The sequence below is a fragment of the Bolinopsis microptera genome, chromosome 6, assembly GCF_026151205.1.
Source record: "Bolinopsis microptera isolate Bmic1 chromosome 6, MBARI_Bmic_1.0, whole genome shotgun sequence".
NCBI classification, from domain to species: Eukaryota; Metazoa; Ctenophora; class Tentaculata; order Lobata; family Bolinopsidae; genus Bolinopsis; species Bolinopsis microptera.
The window spans coordinates 6,468,860-6,487,665 of NC_087077.1; the positions used below are offsets into that span (position 1 = coordinate 6,468,860).

Consider the following 18,806-nt stretch of genomic DNA (forward strand, 5'->3'; position numbering starts at 1 on the left):
TTTAATCAGTATTGGACACTATAACCGGGTATAACTTTTATGTTAATTTAATAATTAATAATTAATAGGTATTAATCTAACATATTATTATAATTAATTCGACATGAGATATGACGGAAGTTAATAAGAAGATAACCTAGGTAATGTTTTAGGGTGGGCGACAATTGACCCCCGACAATTGACCCCCCCCCCCCGACAATAACCCTAACCCTAACCCTAACCCTAACCCTAACCCTAACCCTAACCCTAACCCTAACCCAGTATGTAAAAATCAAATTCCCTCTATTAACCCTGAATAGCGTGACGATTACAAGAAAAAAGGGGTTTCTAAGAAATGTCATCGCTTCTAATTAAAATATGATCAATAGGGTAACTATTTAAAGCAATCGTGTTATGTTTAATGTATGTTATGTTTAATGTATGTTATGATTAATGTATGTTATGTTTCATTTATGTTATGTTTAATGTATGTTATGTTTAATTTATGTTATGTTTAAAGTATGTTATGTTTAAAGTATGTTATGTTTAATATATGTTGTGTTTAATGTATGTTATGTTTAATGTATGTTGGTGTGTCTAGTACTATAGTCTCGCTGTAAAATTGGCAAACTTTGTAAGAGTCACAACTAAATAATGAGATATACTCACACGTGACTACATGTGTTATAGGTGTTATATAAGCAGACAGCAGGAGTCTGTCAAACTTCACCATTACTCCCTCATTCCTACAGATTTCAGGTCGAGTTGGAACACAAACGGCTGGTATGTAGATCTGTAATGTTTGTCTGTTTGTTTGTCGGTTTGTCCGTCGGTTAATGTCAAATTGTTTAAGTCTTTTTTATGTCAAAGATGCTTTTAATAATCTATGTTCTTGCAAAATAAATCGAAAGTTTACGTAAAATTGATCCCTGTTTCTAGTATAAGTTTCATTCAAATCATAAAAGAGTAAATTAAAGTATATTTATAAACTATACTACTATATACTAGTTGCTACTTTATAAACTACAGAGCCGTGTAAAGGGTACTCAGGCCTGGAACTTGACATAATGCCAACATGAAAATAATGCCAGAAAACCTGCTGTTTGCTGCAGGAGTAAGTATGGTTGATGGGTGTTACGAAGTAGGAACCAATCGCTGTAGCTTGTCTTCTTCCCACTGTAATAATCGTAATAAAAGAAATAACAAAAAAAGTATAAAACGCTGAGAGATGATTGGAATTGAGAAAGCAATGTGGTGGCACCCCCCCCCACCCCAATGTGGTGGCACACCCCCCAATGTTTTACCTGTTTTGACATCAGCAGGGCTAAGTGTATACTCGTAGATCATCTTGCTGACTCCCCAGTGTTGGGGGTCCATACTTGCCACTTTAGTCTTGTTCTTGTTCTGAACAGAATGGTTATCATACAACACTTGCTTTACATATATTGAGAATAAACTATACAAATATTTCTAATCTCCTTTCATATCAAGCTAATTACATATAACAAACATACCTTATTTGTGATAATTGGGACAATTAGAAGAAAAGTGTTTTTTTTAATGAAACAACAATTATAAGTCATTCTTGGTAGAAATATAAGTTCATAGTTTCAGCCTCTCAAGCTTCATTATGTTATAAATAATAATAATCAAATTGTAACATTTATTACACGCTACGACATTAAAATATACCCAACAAAGATATACATTTAAGTCATTCAAGCGAGACTTAGTGTGAAAATATCATGATTATGCACTTCTTTATCAGTTCAGATTTTATGGACAAATATTAGTATTGGTTATCAAGTAAGTAAACTTACTAAATATTAGTACATTAGTTATCAAGTAAGTAAACTTACAGTACAAATATTAGTATTAGTTATCAAGTAAGTAAACTTACTAAATATTAGTATTAGTTATCAAGTAAGTAAACTTACTAAATATTAGTATTAGTTATCAAGTAAGTAAACTTACTTAATATTAGTATTAGTTATCAAGTAAGTAAACTTACAATATCGAACTCAATGGTGAGGTCACTTCCTCCCTCGCTAATCACTGCCATGATAGGTCCCTCTGTCTGTTTACAGTTGAAGTTGGAAATGGTAGAGGCATTCGTCAGCATTACTTCGTACGAGTTCAGTTTCTGGGGAGGATAATAGTACTGTCAAGTGGTAAAGGACTACTGCTACTACTACTACTACTACTGCTACTACTACTACTGCTACTACTACTACCACTACTACTACCACTCAACCAATACCACCACCACCACCACCACCACAACTACTATTATTACTCGAGATCACGTCGTGTTAATGTATTATTTGTGTTACTGGAAACCATTTGCCAGCAGGAGAATCATGTATGCAATAAGGTAATAATAAGACAATAGTGCGAGCAAATCAGCTGACAGTGCCTCTTTGTCTGATGTACAGGATACTGTAGTCTGTAAGATGTACTAGGGAGGTAACAAGTAGTGTAACAACTCTACTGTACAGGATATTGTAAGATGTACTAGGGAGGTAACAAGTAGTGTAACAACTCTACTGTACAGGATATTGTAAGATGTACTAGGGAGGTAACAAGTAGTGTAACAACTCTACTGTACAGGATATTGTAAGATGTACTAGGGAGGTAACAAGTAGTGTAACAACTCTACTGTACAGGATATTGTAAGTTGTACTAGGGAGGTAACAAGTAGTGTAACAACTCTACTGTACAGGATATTGTAAGATGTACTAGGGAGGTAACAAGTAGTGTAACAACTCTACTGTACAGGATATTGTAAGATGTACTAGGGAGGTAACAAGTAGTGTAACAACTTTACTGTACAGGATATTGTAAGTTGTACTAGGGAGGTAACAAGTAGTGTAACAACTCTACTGTACAGGATATTGTAAGTTGTACTAGGGAGGTAACAAGTAGTGTAACAACTCTACTGTACAGGATATTGTAAGATGTACTAGGGAGGTAACAAGTAGTGTAACAACTCTACTGTACAGGATATTGTAAGTTGTACCAGGGAGGTAACAAGTAGTGTAACAACTCTACTGTACAGGATATTGTAAGTTGTACTAGGGAGGTAACAAGTAGTGTAACAACTCTACTGTACAGGATATTGTAAGTTGTACTAGGGCGGTAACAAGTAGTGTAACAACTCTACTGTACAGGATATTGTAAGTTGTACTAGGGAGGTAACAAGTAGTGTAACAACTCTACTGTACAGGATATTGTAAGTTTTTTGTCTGGGTATATGCAGCGATGCAGTAGATTTAGGAACAGCAGATGCAGTTTATGGTCCAGGTTACTGCAGCAGAAGATTGGAATTTGGTTGTTTAGTAATCCTTGCAAAACACTAGGTATTGTTAGTACTGTTGGGATTCACATGTCGTTACTGTCCATAACAATGCTGAGCTTGTATAGAGTTTATGTTGGGAGTCACATCATTGTCTCCAAGGATATAGAGAAGCGCCATTATTTATTAAACCTCTGCTGAGTTTCAGGATTCGAGTGCAAGCTCTTGTAACAGGAATGTTTATAACAGATGTCAGTGACTCAGGTGTCCGTGGACAAAAGTTAGGATTCTATGGGAATTCATGGGTTTGTTTATTCAAGTATTTTATAACAGAAAAGGACCCACAATACATTTACATGCTTCCTCATTTAAAATCATAATCATTATCTCCTATGTTGCAGTAAATATAGTGGCAAGCAGATCAACATCTGTCATTTCGAGGAACAGCTCAAACTCACAACTTCAAACTAAAGTAACAGTGATAATAATAAGTGATGTTCTTACTTGGATGCCCTTTTTGGTGGTATGTCTTCTGCACTACTTAAAAATTCTAGATGGTACCGATACTATGTATTCAGCATTCTCTATTGTGATACTACCACTAAATTTGATAATAAACCCATTGCTGTACGATGAAACATTACACAAGATTGGAAGATATGGTTGCTCATTTGCTCGAACCAAAATACAGGAGATATTTTCTGAAGAACTCAGTCTTTTCAGCAGGGTACATTGAATAACACTGTGAAATTATCCAGTTCTAAATTGCAATATAATATTGCATATTGTACACAATAGATTTATTGTTTCGAAGTAAATAATTAAAAAAAAGTTAATCAATGAAATTAAAACTCACGTCATCAGCCATCTTGTATGTAATGTTAAAAGAAATAGTTCCACTGATATTGAAACAGTCTTTACTGAATGATGTGGAGTCGTCAGCAAAAACACCTGAATTATTAATTTTTTTGATCTAACCATCAAACATCTAATTTAATTTGTTTTAGTATCATAAGCTAATCCAATGGTTCTTTTGCAATATATTAGCAATAGCGTTCTAGCGCTAATTAGCAATAGCTAGCTTCGCCACCTGATAATGTCAATCATGATAGTTAGTGCTAGTTTCAGGAATGTGCATTAAAAAATTCCGGGTAAATCAAAACTATTTCCCGGTACGCGTACCCACTTTTGAAAGGTAACGCGCCATGTAGTTATTGAACAGCGCATACTTCTCAAACTGGCGCTATCTATTGCATTATACTGCTAGTTGGGCTGTAAGGGCTGGCTAGCGCAAGCCATCAAGTTAAGAATGTCACAAAAAACCAAGCCAATTGAGTTTCTTGTAAACAAACTAGAATCTACTTCAATACTTTGGAATAACACAATATAGGGCTTCAAGGTTATTTACCTGACATTAGCATCACAGCAGCGCATAACAAAGCGTACTTGTACATGTTCTAAAAATAATCGATATTTTAAGTAAGTGAAAAAGGATACAGATCTTTAAAAGTTGGTGGGCGTGAACAATTTCTTTTAAATTCTAAAACTGCCAACTTTATACAATCCTAAAAGAATAACACTACCTATATATTTATATGTTTTATAAAACATACCCAAACGGTTGTATTCAAGCCATTGAAGTGTCTCCTAGTTTAGAATAATAACTTAGTGCAGTTTATCAAATATTCTCAGGGATACCACTTAGGTACAGGATAGCTGCGAAGGGGCTGATGCTGTCAGAGCTTCACTGCTCTAATACCACACTCTGCAGGTTATCTCTTCCCATAAGGGGGAGGGGTCTTTATGAAATTTCTCTCGAAATTGGTTTTAGTTGTTTCTGATAGTAAGTAAGTTCTGATAGAGGGGAGTGGTATCTATCAGCTGCTTTTGGTCCTATGGAAAAATATTGTTCCAAAGCCGAAGTTATTTCCAGTCAAAGGTCAGCACTCGTGTGTAAATGTATTGCGCGAGCAATACAATTAAGAGTCTAAAAATCTATCTTCTCCTACATTTTTTGAGCTATCACCTTGAAACTTTCAAGATCAGTAATTCTAAGGACCATTTAGAAGATTCTGTTTGACCAGAATTTTAAGATAGGCCTAAGGAAACATTTCATTCGATTTTGAAAATCTTGAATCTTGTTTTTTGACGATTTTTCCAGGTCCAAGAGTTTCAAAATCGAATACAAAATTGTCTAAGGCTTATCTTAAAATATCCACCACCATCTATATTATATTTAAAAGTTGACGAAATCCCCCCTGGTAACAGGGACAAAAAACACTGAAAACTGACCAAAAAACCTGGCACCATCAAATCTTACCTCTAGACAGTGGCGTAACAACCGCCCCTGCTAACCCTGCTAGCAGGGGGGGCGGCACCTTAGGGGGGCGGCATTTTCCTGGATTGTAGGTCTGATTTCACGGAAAAAGCGCCTTATAGGTGTCCTACCCTGTCGAATTTAGCGTTCGGTCGACGTGAAAAAAATATTTGGGGTACCATTTTTGCTTCAGGGAGCGGCAAAAAGCTGTAGGGGGCGGCAAAAAAAGTACCCAACCTTTTTTTTAATTTTTTTAAATTTTTTTTTAGGGACACAAAATTCTAGGGGCGGAAAAGGGGCGGCAAATTTCAATCAGCAGGGGGGCGGCACAAAGTAACGTTACACCACTGCCTCTAGAAACCCCAGAACTCATCAAGCTTAGTCAAAACTAGTTGACCAGCTACGTACAGTTTCCTGGACAACTGGAACCTTTTTGGGCCATGCACAAGCCAATACGTATGTGAAGATTGCATTTCACTGGTAGATGACACCCGTTCTTCCAAAAACTTTTCTCCACCTGGTCCACCTGTACCATCTGTGGTAGATGCTCCTAAGTCCAACCCTGTGATGAGTCATGATAATGGTCATGATGAAGCTCCTGATATTCTCTCCAAAGTTGAGCATCTGATGAGGGCAAACAACTCTGCCCTTCTGGAATCATTTCGTGAGGAAATGCATAGCATTATTGTCGACAAGCTTGCTCTATGTGCTCCAGCCTCTGAACATTCACTTGAAGAGCGAGTTTCTAATGTTAACAAAGAAAACTTGCAATCCCGGTCTCCAAGTGCACTGTCCTCTTACAGCAATTTTGCTGAAGCTCTTGTAGGTGGTGCTAGTTCTCCTCAGCCAAGTAAAGTGTCCGCTAACATAAATCAAATTAGCAAGGAAAGTAAAGAGATATTGGTGCTAGATAGTCCCTTTCCTTCTGCTGATATTTCATCTGCTCCAGATGTTCTATCTGAGTTGCTCTATGACACACGATTGATTGCTATGAAAACTAGCCTACTAGATTCACATAAGAAGATAACGCTAGTTTTTCCATCTTCATCTGATAGGCTGAAGGCTAAAAGTCTTATTGAAAACTCTGATGTCATTAAATTACTTGGTTTTCACATCACTCTCTCACAGAAAGCTCTCCCTAAGGTCACTGTGTCTAATATTCCCAGTCAGATATTCGAAACCATTGATCGCCATGGTTTGCCCGCTGAAGATTTCCGGTTACAGACTAAAAAAGCTCTTCTAGATATTATTCCCTTGAAAAATCCTGGACTTAAACACTTGCTAGATAATGAGCATTTCTTTGAAATTGTGTACATAAATGTTGGACTAAGGTACACTACTGCTGGGATCAAGGTCTCTCCTCAGATTAGGAACCTATTGACAGGAGACGGCAAAATCTTCATTCTGAATAGTGCTTGTCCTGTAAAGGATAGATTCATCATCAAGCAGTGCTATAATTGTCAGAAGCTCCACCATATTTCCCAAAATTGTCCTGAGAAAGAAACTCTGGTTTGTATGTATTGCAGCGGTAGGCATAGAACATCAGACTGTCATTACAAGGAAGACCCTATCAGACATAGATGTCGCAATTGCAGTCTGTCAAAAGATCCAAGAATCTCATCTCACTGTAACACTCACTATTCCAGCTCAGAGCAGTGCCCCATCATGCAACAGGCATTGAATCGGTATAAACAAAACATCCTTACTTCAAAAAACTAGCTACAAACTCTAAGTCAGAATGTCAGAGTATGAACTTTGCCCTGTTCAATTGCAGATCCATCTGCAATAAAACTGCTGGAGTCATGCAATTGCTTGAAGACTTTGATACTGATATTTGCTGTGCTACAGAAACTTGGCTGAGAAAAGATGACAATGCTAAGTTTTCTGAGATGAAAGAACTTGGATATTCCATTCATAGCCAGCCAAGAGCTGGGCGGGGAGGAGGTGTTGCTGTTCTATATAAGAAAAGTCTTAAAGTGACTCCTCAGAAGTGCAAGCGATTCAAAACGTTTGAGTCTTGTGAAGGTACCTTCAAATCATCTTCTGGAGATATACTACGAATTGTTTCAATTTACCGTTCTGGCACCTCCACATCTCAGAGTGCTAACATCCCCCAATTTCTAACTGACTTTGAGCAACTCTTGGTTGATTTAGTAGACAAACCTGGAAAGCCCTTGATCATGGGTGACTTTAATATCCACATTGAAGACGAAAATGATTCAGTTGCACAAAGGTTTAATTCACTACTTAAGTCTTGTGGGTGGGTGCAACAAATTTCAGCTGCAACACACAGAGATGGGGGCATATTAGATCTTGTAATTACCAGGGATGGTTCTTTTACTCACGATTGCATTGAAGTTCTAGATCCTGTCATTACTGATTCTGGTACATCGTCTGACCACTACTTTGTTGCTTTCAATTGCAATATGTATCTCCAGCACCCATAGGCACTCTAGAACCAATTACTTACAGAAACATTGCTTGCATAGACCTAGATGCTTTTGTTGAGGATATTCTTAAGTCAAAACTATGTGACACTGATTGCTTCAATGACCTCGATAGTGCAGTTGATATCTATGAGTCTGAGTTGAGCAGTATTTTGGACAAGCATGCTAAAGAAAAAACTTTCATCCCAAGAAAAGATCATAACGCTGAATGGTGGTCTACACACTGTCAACAAGCAAAAGCAATGAGAAGAAAGATTGAGAGACTGTATCAAAAGAATCATGATTGCCCAGATTATAAACGACTGTACAGGAAAGCATCAGAGAGAGCATCCTCAGTCATTGTATCCACAAGAGATCACTTCTACAAAACAAGGTTACAAGATAGTGCAGGTGATGCTAAAAAGACTTATTCCATCGTTAATAAGTTGCTCAATAAAGAAAAAGTTAGTACTACTACACCTTCTTGCTCTTCAAATCTTGAGAGTGCTAACAACTTTGCACAGTTCTTTAAATCAAAGGTCGACAACATATACAACAACATTTATTTAGAACAACAATCGCAAGATTCTCCTAAATCAGATGAATTTGTTCCTCTTTCTAATAGCCCAAAGATAGTACAATTCCGTCATGTGTCTGATGAAGAACTAGTAAGCATCATAAAGAATATGTCTAACAAATTCTGTGATCTTGACCCCATACCTACAAAGATTCTCATCAAGTGTCTCCCAGAACTCCTTCCTCTGATCTCATTTATAGTCAATGAATCATTAGTTAAAGGTGAGTTTCCTATAAAACTTAAGGAGGCTCTCATTCGTCCAAGTTTGAAGAAACGTGGCCTTGACGGTGAATCTCTATCTAACTATAGGCCTATTAGCAATCTCTCATTCTTGTCAAAAATCATTGAGAAGTGTGTATCTATACAGCTCACCAGTTATCTTGAGGATAACAACTTGCTTTCTAAAGTTCAGTCCGGCTATAGGAAGTTTCATAGCTGTGAAACTGCAACAACCAGAATCCATAACGACATCTTGATAACTATTGACAAGAAAACTAAAGTTGTTCTTTTACTTCTAGATTTGAGTGCTGCCTTTGATACTGTCAATCACCCAAGATTAATCAAGAAGCTAAGATCTGCTTATGGCATTACAGGCATTGCTCTTACATGGATCAGGTCCTACTTGGCTAACCGTTCATTTTGTGTCAAAGTCAAGGATTCGTCTTCCTCAGCAACTGTTCTTGAGATAGGTGTGCCACAAGGTTCAATCCTTGGCCCCTTGCTATTCATATTGTACACCAAAGATCTTGAGAACATTGCAAGTATGCATGGGTGCTGTATTCATTTGTATGCTGATGACACCCAGCTGTATTTCACTCTTGATTCTGATGACCCATCACAGCTAGAGCACAATATGGAACACTGTATGTCTGATATCAAGAAATGGATGACAAACAATTTCCTTCAACTGAATTCTTCTAAGACTGAAGTCATCGTTATATCCTCTAAATTTGACTCAACAAATATTCCAGCCTCTCTACAGATTGTTAAGGATCAAGAGCCACATGTTGTTAGTGGAACTGTGAAGAGTCTTGGGCTGTATTTGGACAGTTATCTTTCAATGAGTGATCAGATTACGTCAGTGGTTCAAGCATGTAATATTCAGATCAGAAATTTGTGGTTTATTGCATCAAAACTGTCTTTTAACCTTAAGATTCAGCTTGTTCATGCTCTAGTACATGCTCTAGTTCATGCTCTAGTACTTTTAACGGCCAGGTAGCGCAGTTGGTTAGAACGCCTGTCTTACAATCGTTAGGTTGCGAGTTCGAAACCCACTGACTGCCTGGTCGTGGGGTGAGCGTCGTCGACGTTCAGCTAAGGATCATGAGTGGTCTATGCAGCCCCCCGGTCTACTCAGCCGAATACTCGAGAAATCGGGTGTGAGGGTTAAATGAGGAGCTGCACATTGCAGCAAAGTCTCGGACGAAGAAAGTATGGTACACACTACCTTAACCGTCACTGGCCAAAAAGATCCTTCGGCTTCCTGTAATTGGCTGGTTGCACTTGTGTAACATTGTGGCTGTTGGAATACACCGAAGTAAAATAAGTGTCTAGATAAAAAAAAAAAGTACTCTCTAGAATTGATTATTGCAATAGCGTATATTTTGGACTGAGCTCTTATGATTTAAGTCGTTTACAGAAGGTGCAAAATTCTGCTGTAAGATTTATTTTCGGGAGAGGAAGAAAGGCACACACTACTCCACTACTTAAGAAAGTTCATTTTCTACCAGTTAGATTTAGAATAGATTTTAAGATTGCCCTACTTGCCTACAAGTGTTTAAATAATATAGCTCCTCCTTACTTAAAAGAGTTGATATCTCCTAGGCAGCAAAGTTTTAAAAATGTACGTCTTGATAATGATTATTTTTACCTTAGTTTTCCGCCCTCTCCTAACTATGTAAACACAGAGAAAGCTTTTAGTCACTGTGCAGTTAAAGTATTTAATTCCTTGCCATACGACATAAGATCAGCTGAGTCAGTTACATCTTTCAAGACCAAACTTAAAACATACTTCTTTTCTCTAGCATTTGATTGATTTTGCATTTACATAGGTAAAATGAACTTGTCATGTCTAATTTTCAATTCGAGTAGACAACCTTAGAGGAGAGAATGCAATCTATCAGCTGGTTGACATTCTCCGCATGAAGATTGAACAGATAAAAAAGCTCTCCCCTAAAATCAAACTCTTTGTCACCGCAGTCCTCCCAACCAGACTGCCCCAAATGAACAAGAACATCATGATCTTCAACCGACTAGTCGATGAATTGTTGAGTGCCAACTTTAACCAGACTGTATGGCACATTGGAGTTGGCCACTTTCTGGACAGTAGTGGACTCCTTGCCACTAATCTGACCAGAAGTGGTGATGATATACATTTAGGTATTTATGGTATTGCAAAATTTGTGAGATGTGTGAAGCACTGGGTGTATGTGAGAGCGAGGCAAGAGTGGACAAGACGTGGAAAACACAACCAGTCAGTGGGGTCTAACAACCCCACTTAGTAAAAATGAATATAAAACTGATTAAAGATGTGTGTGGCCCATGCAGCAGATCTATTAACATTGGACAACCTTTACTGGAGTGTGAAAACTGCAATAATGCAATCCATACCAAATGCTTCAAATCTGCCAAATATTCTTGCAAAAATGGTCTGTGGATGTGTTACGAGTGTGCTAGTTCTGCAGAGGAACGATACTATCCATTTCCATCTAATGAAGAATCTTATGACTCTGACAGATTCTATGAAAATAGGAACCAGGAGGATACCCTGATTGCATCGTATTCCCTTGTACTTGAACGCTGTCGTCGCTACTCTAAAATTGAATTTCTAAATGCAATTAAGCAGCTTAATTCCTTAAAAAACCCATGTTATCATCTCTATTCTACAATGTGGATGGAAATGCATCCAACTTTGATAGCTTCTTGATTGAGCTCAGAAGTATAGGACACTCGTTTGATATGATAGGCCTTGCTGAAACCAATACTGATCCTGCGCAGCAGGGTCTGTATCAAATTCCAGCATACACAGGATTCTATAGCTATGGGGAAACATTGGCGGGCAAGAAGAAAGGCACTGGTGTTGCACTCTATGTATCTGACAATCTAAACACTGTGGTCTTAGAAAAAGTATCACATTGTACTCCAAATATTGAAAGCCTCTTTGTTGAAACCACAGATAGCGCAGGCTGCAAAATTGTTCATGGAGTCATGTACCGACCCCCAAATGGCTGCTTTGACAGCTTTTGTGAAACGCTGGAGTTAATTGCAAGACAGCTAAATGGAAAAACTGTCAATTTGTTGGGCGACTTTAACTCAAACATACTTAATATTTCTACCAGTTCCCAGCTCTTTGAGGATACATTGTACAGAAATGGCTTCTATCCGACTATATCCATCGCAACACATTTTCGTCAAAACTGTAAAAGTTCATGTATTGATAACATTTTAACAAATAAAATAGAGAATGTAGTCTTATCAGGTGTTATCGAGGAGCGGCTTGGTGAGCATGCCCCTATATTTACCTTTACCTCAGCAGAGACCCCTCGCAATACAGAGCCCCAGAAACATGTCCGATATTATGATTACTCAAGCTCCAAATTAAAAAGTTTTGTAACTGAACTTGAGGTGAATGTAAATCAGCTGACTCCTTCGACACAATTTGATGAGTTTACGGCATGTTTTGACCAGACACTTGATAAACACTGTAAACTGGAAGTACCAAAAGTGACAAAAAGAACTCCGAAACTCAACCCATGGATTACAGACGGTATCATCCAGTCGGTAGAAAGAAAACATGAACTACGTAAGGAGTGGTCTGACACTGTTACCAATAAGAACCCTGGTGGTAATCTCTTGTTCTACCAAGTATTTAGCAATTATCGTAGGATGCTTAAAGCCATCATTAAAGCTGCCAAACGTTCGCATTACTGCAACGAAATCCTCAACAACTGTGAAAACAGCAAGAAAACTTGGCAAATTATCAATGAACTTAGAGGCAAGAAGAAGAGACAAACCAAACGCCCGTTTATCATTGATAATCAAAGAATAGTTGATAGAAGGACAATCGCTAATGGATTCAATGCTTGGTTTGTCTCTATTGCACCCAAGCTGAATGAGACGCTTAATGACCTATCTCATGGCATGCCTATATTACCCATGAAAACTTTTTATGACTTCCTGAATAAAAGAAATGAAAAAACTACTATGCTAGAAGATTGCTCCCCAACCGAAATATTGAAAATTATAAATCAGTTTGAAAACGGCAAAGCTAGTGACATTCCAATAAGTGTAATAAAAAAGTCATCTCATATAATTGCACCTGTCTTATCAAATTACTTCAATATCCTTATGGCCGAAGGTATATTTCCAGATGTCCTAAAAACTGGTAAGATAACACCTGTATATAAGAAAGGTAACCCTGAAGAAATTGAGAACTACCGTCCTATATCCACACTGTCTGTCTTCGGTAAAATCTTCGAAAAGCTCATTTACTCAAGAATATACGGATTTGTTAGCTCTCAAGGAGCCATATCGGAGACACAGTTTGGATTTAGGCAATCCCATTCTACATCTAATGCAGTCAATTACTCTGTAGATTTAATTACAAAATCTCTTAAACTCAAGAATCATGTTCTAGGAATATTCATTGACTTAAGCAAAGCCTTTGACACTATCGACCATTCAACACTACTTATAAAATTAGAGGGCTGTGGAATTAGAGGAGTAGCAAATAACCTTATAAAAAGCTACTTAACAAATAGACTACAATACACCGAAGTTGTGGGAGAAAAATCAGACACCCTATCTATTCAATTTGGTGTCCCGCAGGGTTCAATACTTGGACCTCTCCTATTTCTCCTCTACATGAACGACATCTCAAACAGTTCTAAACTAGGATCATTTGTTACATTTGCTGATGATACCAATATATTTGTTGTAGGAAAAACAAAACGTGAGGCCTATGAACGTGGAAATAAGCTTCTTTCATCATTGCAGTCTTGCATGCGAGCAAATAAGTTACATATAAATATGTCCAAGTGCTGCTACATACACTTCAAGCCTCCCATGAAAGGTTCTAAGTCAGAGACTCTATCAGATGATGAAGTAGGACTTACTATAGACAACTTTCCGATAAAAAAAGTTTCATCCACTAAATTCCTTGGAGTTATAATTGATGAAAACCTTTCATGGGAAGAACACATTAAAGCCCTTAAGCGAAATCTAAATCATTCCACTTCCACCTTATGTCGACTTCGCTGCTCCCTTCCAGAATTTCTACATCAACAACTATACTATACTTTGTTTGAATCCCATCTCTCTTACTGTATATCTGTCTGGGGTGGGGCAGCGAAGCATCGTATAAGCTCTCTGTTTACCGCCCAGAAGTACTGTCTTAGGGTTATGTTCGGTGATAGGGAGGCTTACCTTGATAAGTTTAAGACCTGTGCACGTACCAGACCAATAGGGCACCAAAGACTTAACAACAAGTTTTTCATAAAAGAACATACTAAACCGCTATTCAAACATAATAATATCCTAGCTATCCAAAATCTCTATACATACCACTGTTACCTCGAGCTCTACAAGATAATGAAATTTCGTGCTCCAATATCCTTACATGAAGGCTACACATGCTCGACAAGGAAGCCGACCCTACTTATTTGTCAGGCTGACCCACCTGATAACCATAATACAAGATCAACCAACATTTTTAACATGATTACTCCAAAAATTAGAATGGATGACTTTACCATGAGTGTGATGTGTTTGCGGGGAAAGCTTAAACGTGCACTATTAAATAATCAACACAGCCACGCCCCGCTTGATTGGACAATCAAAGATTTTGACTGCAACAATATTGTCTTCGAAAGATCACTACTTGCTGGTCACACACATGTCAGCGAAATTCCCCTAGTCTAGTGTTTTCCAAGTCTTGTTCTGTGAGAAAAGTATGTGTGAGAAAGTCTTTAATAAAATAAAATGAATGTATATTTTTGAATTTTTAACATTTAATTTGATAATGCAGTATAAAGAAATTTTTAATTAGCACTGTATAGTTTAAGATATTTATATTAGCTTATTATAACCATTGATACAACGAACATAATTTTTCAACAGCTCTCGAATATCCATCTTAAAGTTGCATCTTATATCCTCAAACTACACAATTTAAACTTAGGCATATATATAGTGTAGACTTTCTGTCACAACAAGACTGTAACCCATAGTAACAAACACAAACAGAACCCCTAACGTCTGCTAACAATTTTCTTCTGATCCTCATATGAGCCCTGTCTCTAAAAACTCAACTGAACTAGCGTTTTGGTGTGTGCAAAAGCTTTCAGGCACGCACATTCCCTGCCCCGTTAGTTGCCTGTCCCTTCAAAATCAAACTAACAGTCAAGGACAAAAAGTCATACACCAAATGAGCATTATATTTTTATAAATTGTTTTACATCTCTTTACTCTGTAAAATGTGCTAAAAATTAAATTTCTTGTTTCATTGAAATTTCTTGTTTCATTGAATTAAACTAAGCTCAGTTAATGTAAGAGCCGCTTTAGAAAGCACTGGAGTTTATCTCCAGGATTAAATTATATCGAGTTATATGATTTAGCTATAAGGCGGTTTATAAATGTTGTAACTTCCCTAGCATCTTTAAGTTGATGGGACTTATTAATGACCTCCCCTCCACCACCAACAACATGGATGCTTGCCTTGTTACTAGGTACGACACTCAGCAAGCTAAGTTAAGCCTCCATAAGGACGATGAAGACCTAATAATATCACAGTCCAGCTCCATTTGCACTTACTCTATAGGGGCTCCACGGTCACTTGAGTTTGTGCTCGATACAACCCAAGTAGAACAACGCACAACTAGGGCCTCTAGGTCAAGGCCAGCCCAAGAGTTGATTAACGCAGACTTCACCCTCCCTGCCACCAATGTAAGGTTTTTTTTTTACATATTTGATAGATTTACAGATCTGGCTTGACAAAAATTTTCAGAAAAAATCATGTTCGCGGGAAGCAAAAATCCGATGAGTTTTTTAGGGGGGAGGGGTAGGGGGTTGAGGGGGGTTGGGAAGGGTTGTCATATGACGAGAAATTTGTTGCAAAAATTAAACAATCTTTATTTGTTGATATTATTCACCCCTGTTGCCTAGAGTGGTGGGTCTGCACTTGAGAAGAGTGGGTCTGGCCGCTAGAATGGTGGGTCTGCAATCTAGAAGTGGATCTGGCAACCAGAATGGTGGGTCTGCAATCTAGAAGTGGGTCTGGCAACCAGAATGATGGGTCTGTACCCTTAAAGAGTGGTCTGACAACCAAAGTGGTGGGTGTGCACTTGAGAATAGTGGGTCTGGCAGCTAGAAGTAGTAGTAAACCCGCGATGGGGTGGCATGTGCCTCAATAAAAATATTACAATCATTTATTATTATATCAATGTATCATTAAATATTTCAAAAATATCAATAACGTATGGTTGATCCTTCACACTTGGTAAAATATATAAAAATAAAGTTAATCTACACTAAAGAATAAATAATCTATATTATATAAATCAACAATATTAACTCCCCATCTTCATGTAGTCATTTATCAAAGCGGTAGAAATCCAAGTAATTTTAGTACGCGGTGCGCAAGGAATTTCGTTTTTTTTTAAATGTGTAGGCAAGATAAGCCTAAGTGTGGCAGTGAAAATTGAAAAATAAGTTGCAGAATAAATTGCAGTGACTGACTGTCAAATGCATTATCGCAGTTCATTTATTTGACTGCACAGTGCACTAACGTTTAGGATTCTTACAGCTGTTATATTTTGCTAATATTTTGTTTAAAAGTTGTAAAGGACAAAGTTCTTGTCCGTCCACGAAAGGTTTTCTAGGTCAAGTTTTTGTTTGTCCAGTAAGTAACGTACAATGTTGTCCTTGTATGAATTAATAAACTTATCTTGTAACTTAGGTACGTTGAAGGGAAGGATTTTGTTTATTTCGTTTATTGTGTTGTTATATAATCGTGGTCCTACGTTAGAGATGCTATAATCGGTGATCCGTAATCTGTTGATTAATGGTGGGTATGCAATCTAGAAGTGGGTCTGTTAACCAGAATTGTGGGTCTACACCCTTGAAGAGTGGGTCTGACAACCAGAATGGTGGGTCTGCACTTGAGAAGAGTGGTTCTTGCGGCTGGAATGGTGGGTCTGCAATCTATAAGTTGGTCTAGCAACCAGAATTGTGGATCTGCATTCGAGAATAATGAGTCTTCACTCTAGAAGAGTGGGTCCGGCAACCAGAGTGGTGGGTCTGCACTTGAGAAGCGTGGGTCTGGCCGCTTAATGGTGAGTCTGCACCCTTTAAGAGTGGGTCTGACAACCAGAGTGGTGGGTCTGGACTTGAGAAGAGTGGGTCTGGCAGCTAGAATGGTGGGTCTGCAATCTAGAAGTTGGTCTGGCAACCAGAATGGTGGGTGTACGTACACCCTTGAAGAGTGGGTCTGACAACCCGAGTGGTGGGTCTGGACTTGAGAAGAGTGGGTCTGGCAGCTGGAATGGTGGGTCTGCAATCTAGAAGTGGGTCCGGCAACCAGAATGGTGGGTGTACGTACACCCTTGAAGAGTGGGTCTGACAACCAGAGTGGTGGGTCTGCACCCTTGAAGAGTGGGTCTGACAACCAGGGTGGTGGGTCTACACTTGAGAAGAGTTGGTCTGGCAGCTAGAATGGTGGGTCTGCGATCTAGAAGTTGGTCTGGCAACCAGAATGGTGGGTCTGCACCCTTCAGGCTTCAAGAGTGGGTCTGACAACCAGAGTGGTGGGTCTGCACTTGAGAAGAGTGGGTCTGGCAGCTAGAATGTTGGGTCTGCAATCTATAAGTGGGTCTGGCAACCAGAACGGTGGGTCTGCAGTCTGCACCCTTAAAGAGTGGGTCTGACAACCAGAGTGGTAGATCTGCACTTGAGAAGAGTGGGTCTGGCAGCTGGACTGGTGGGTCTGCAATCTAGAAGTTGGTCTGGCAACCAGAATGGTGGGTGTACGTACACCCTTGAAGAGTGGGTCTGACAACCCGAGTGGTGGGTCTGGACTTGAGAAGAGTTCGTCTGGCAGTTGGAATGGTGGGTCTGCAATCTAGAAGTTGGTCTGGCAACCAGAATGGTGGGTGTATGTACACCCTTGAAGAGTGAGTCTGACAACCCGAGTGGTGGGTCTACACTTGAGAAGAGTTGGTCTGGCGGCTAGAATGGTAGGTCTGCGATCTAAAAGTGGGTCTTGCAGCCAGAATGGTGGATCTGCACTTGAGAAGAGTGGGTCTGTCAGCTGGAATGGTGGGTCTGCAATCTATAAGTGAGTCTGGCAGCTAGAATAGTGGGTCTGAAATCTAGAAGTGGGTCTTGCAACATGAATGTGGGTCTGCACCCTTGAAGAGTGGGTCTGGCAATCAGAATGGTACGTCTACACTCTAGAAGAGTGGGTCTGGCAACCAGAATGGTGGATTTTCGCCCTAGAAGGATGAGTCTGGAAACCAGAAAGGTGGGTCTACAATCTGGAATAGTGGGTCTGGCAACCAGAATTGCGGGTCTGCATTCTAGAATAGTGGATCTTCACTCTAGAAGAGTGGGCCTGGCAACCAGAATGGTAAGTCTACACTCTGTCAACCAGATTTGGGGGTCTATAAACTAGAATATAGGAGATATGGCTACCAGAATTGTGGGTTTGGACAACCCGAATGGTGGGTCTTCACTCTAGAATAATAGGTCTGGTGGGTCTACACTTTAGAAGAGTGGGTCTGGCAACTAGAATGGTGTGTCTGCAATCTATAAGAGTGGGTCTGGCAACCAGAATAGTGGGTCTGCAATCAAGGGAATCAAGATGAGTGAGTCTGGCAATCAGAATGGTGGATCTGCACCTTAGGGTAGTGGGTCTGGAAACAAGAATGGTGGGTCAGAATTCTTGAATAGTGGGTCTTCACTCTAGCTAAGAGTGGGTCTGGCAACAAGAATGGTGGGTAAGAATTCTAGAATAGTGGGTCTTCACTCTAGAAGAGTGGGTCTGGCAACCAGAATGGTAAGTCTACACTCTGTCAAGTGTCAACCAGAATTGGGGGTCTAAACTAGAATATAGGATATATGGCAACCAGAATTGTGCGTCTGGAGTCTAGAGTCTAGAATAGTGGGTCCGGCAACCCGAAAGGTGGGTCTTCACTCAAGAATAGTGGGTCTGGCAAT

At 39.0% G+C, this 18,806-nt stretch overlaps 2 protein-coding genes across 2 annotated transcripts in view; both read right to left on the reverse strand.

Moving 5' to 3' along the window:
• LOC134816726 (arginine and glutamate-rich protein 1-A-like) overlaps nt 1-18,806 on the reverse strand; it is a 1,122,901-nt gene that overhangs the window by 257,278 nt on the left and 846,817 nt on the right. The gene's annotated exons all lie outside the window — the stretch shown is intronic.
• Nucleotides 1-18,806, reverse strand: part of LOC134816727 (LAMP family protein lmp-1-like) — a 57,696-nt gene that overhangs the window by 4,688 nt on the left and 34,202 nt on the right. The window contains exons 2-6 of the mRNA XM_063825708.1: nt 4,683-4,732; nt 4,131-4,225; nt 1,991-2,122; nt 1,284-1,383; nt 1,076-1,155 (exon numbers count right to left, since the gene is read on the reverse strand). Of these exons, the coding sequence (XP_063681778.1) occupies nt 1,076-1,155; nt 1,284-1,383; nt 1,991-2,122; nt 4,131-4,225; nt 4,683-4,728 (453 nt within the window). The 5' untranslated portion in view covers nt 4,729-4,732. The remainder of the gene's footprint in view (nt 1-1,075; nt 1,156-1,283; nt 1,384-1,990; nt 2,123-4,130; nt 4,226-4,682; nt 4,733-18,806) is intronic.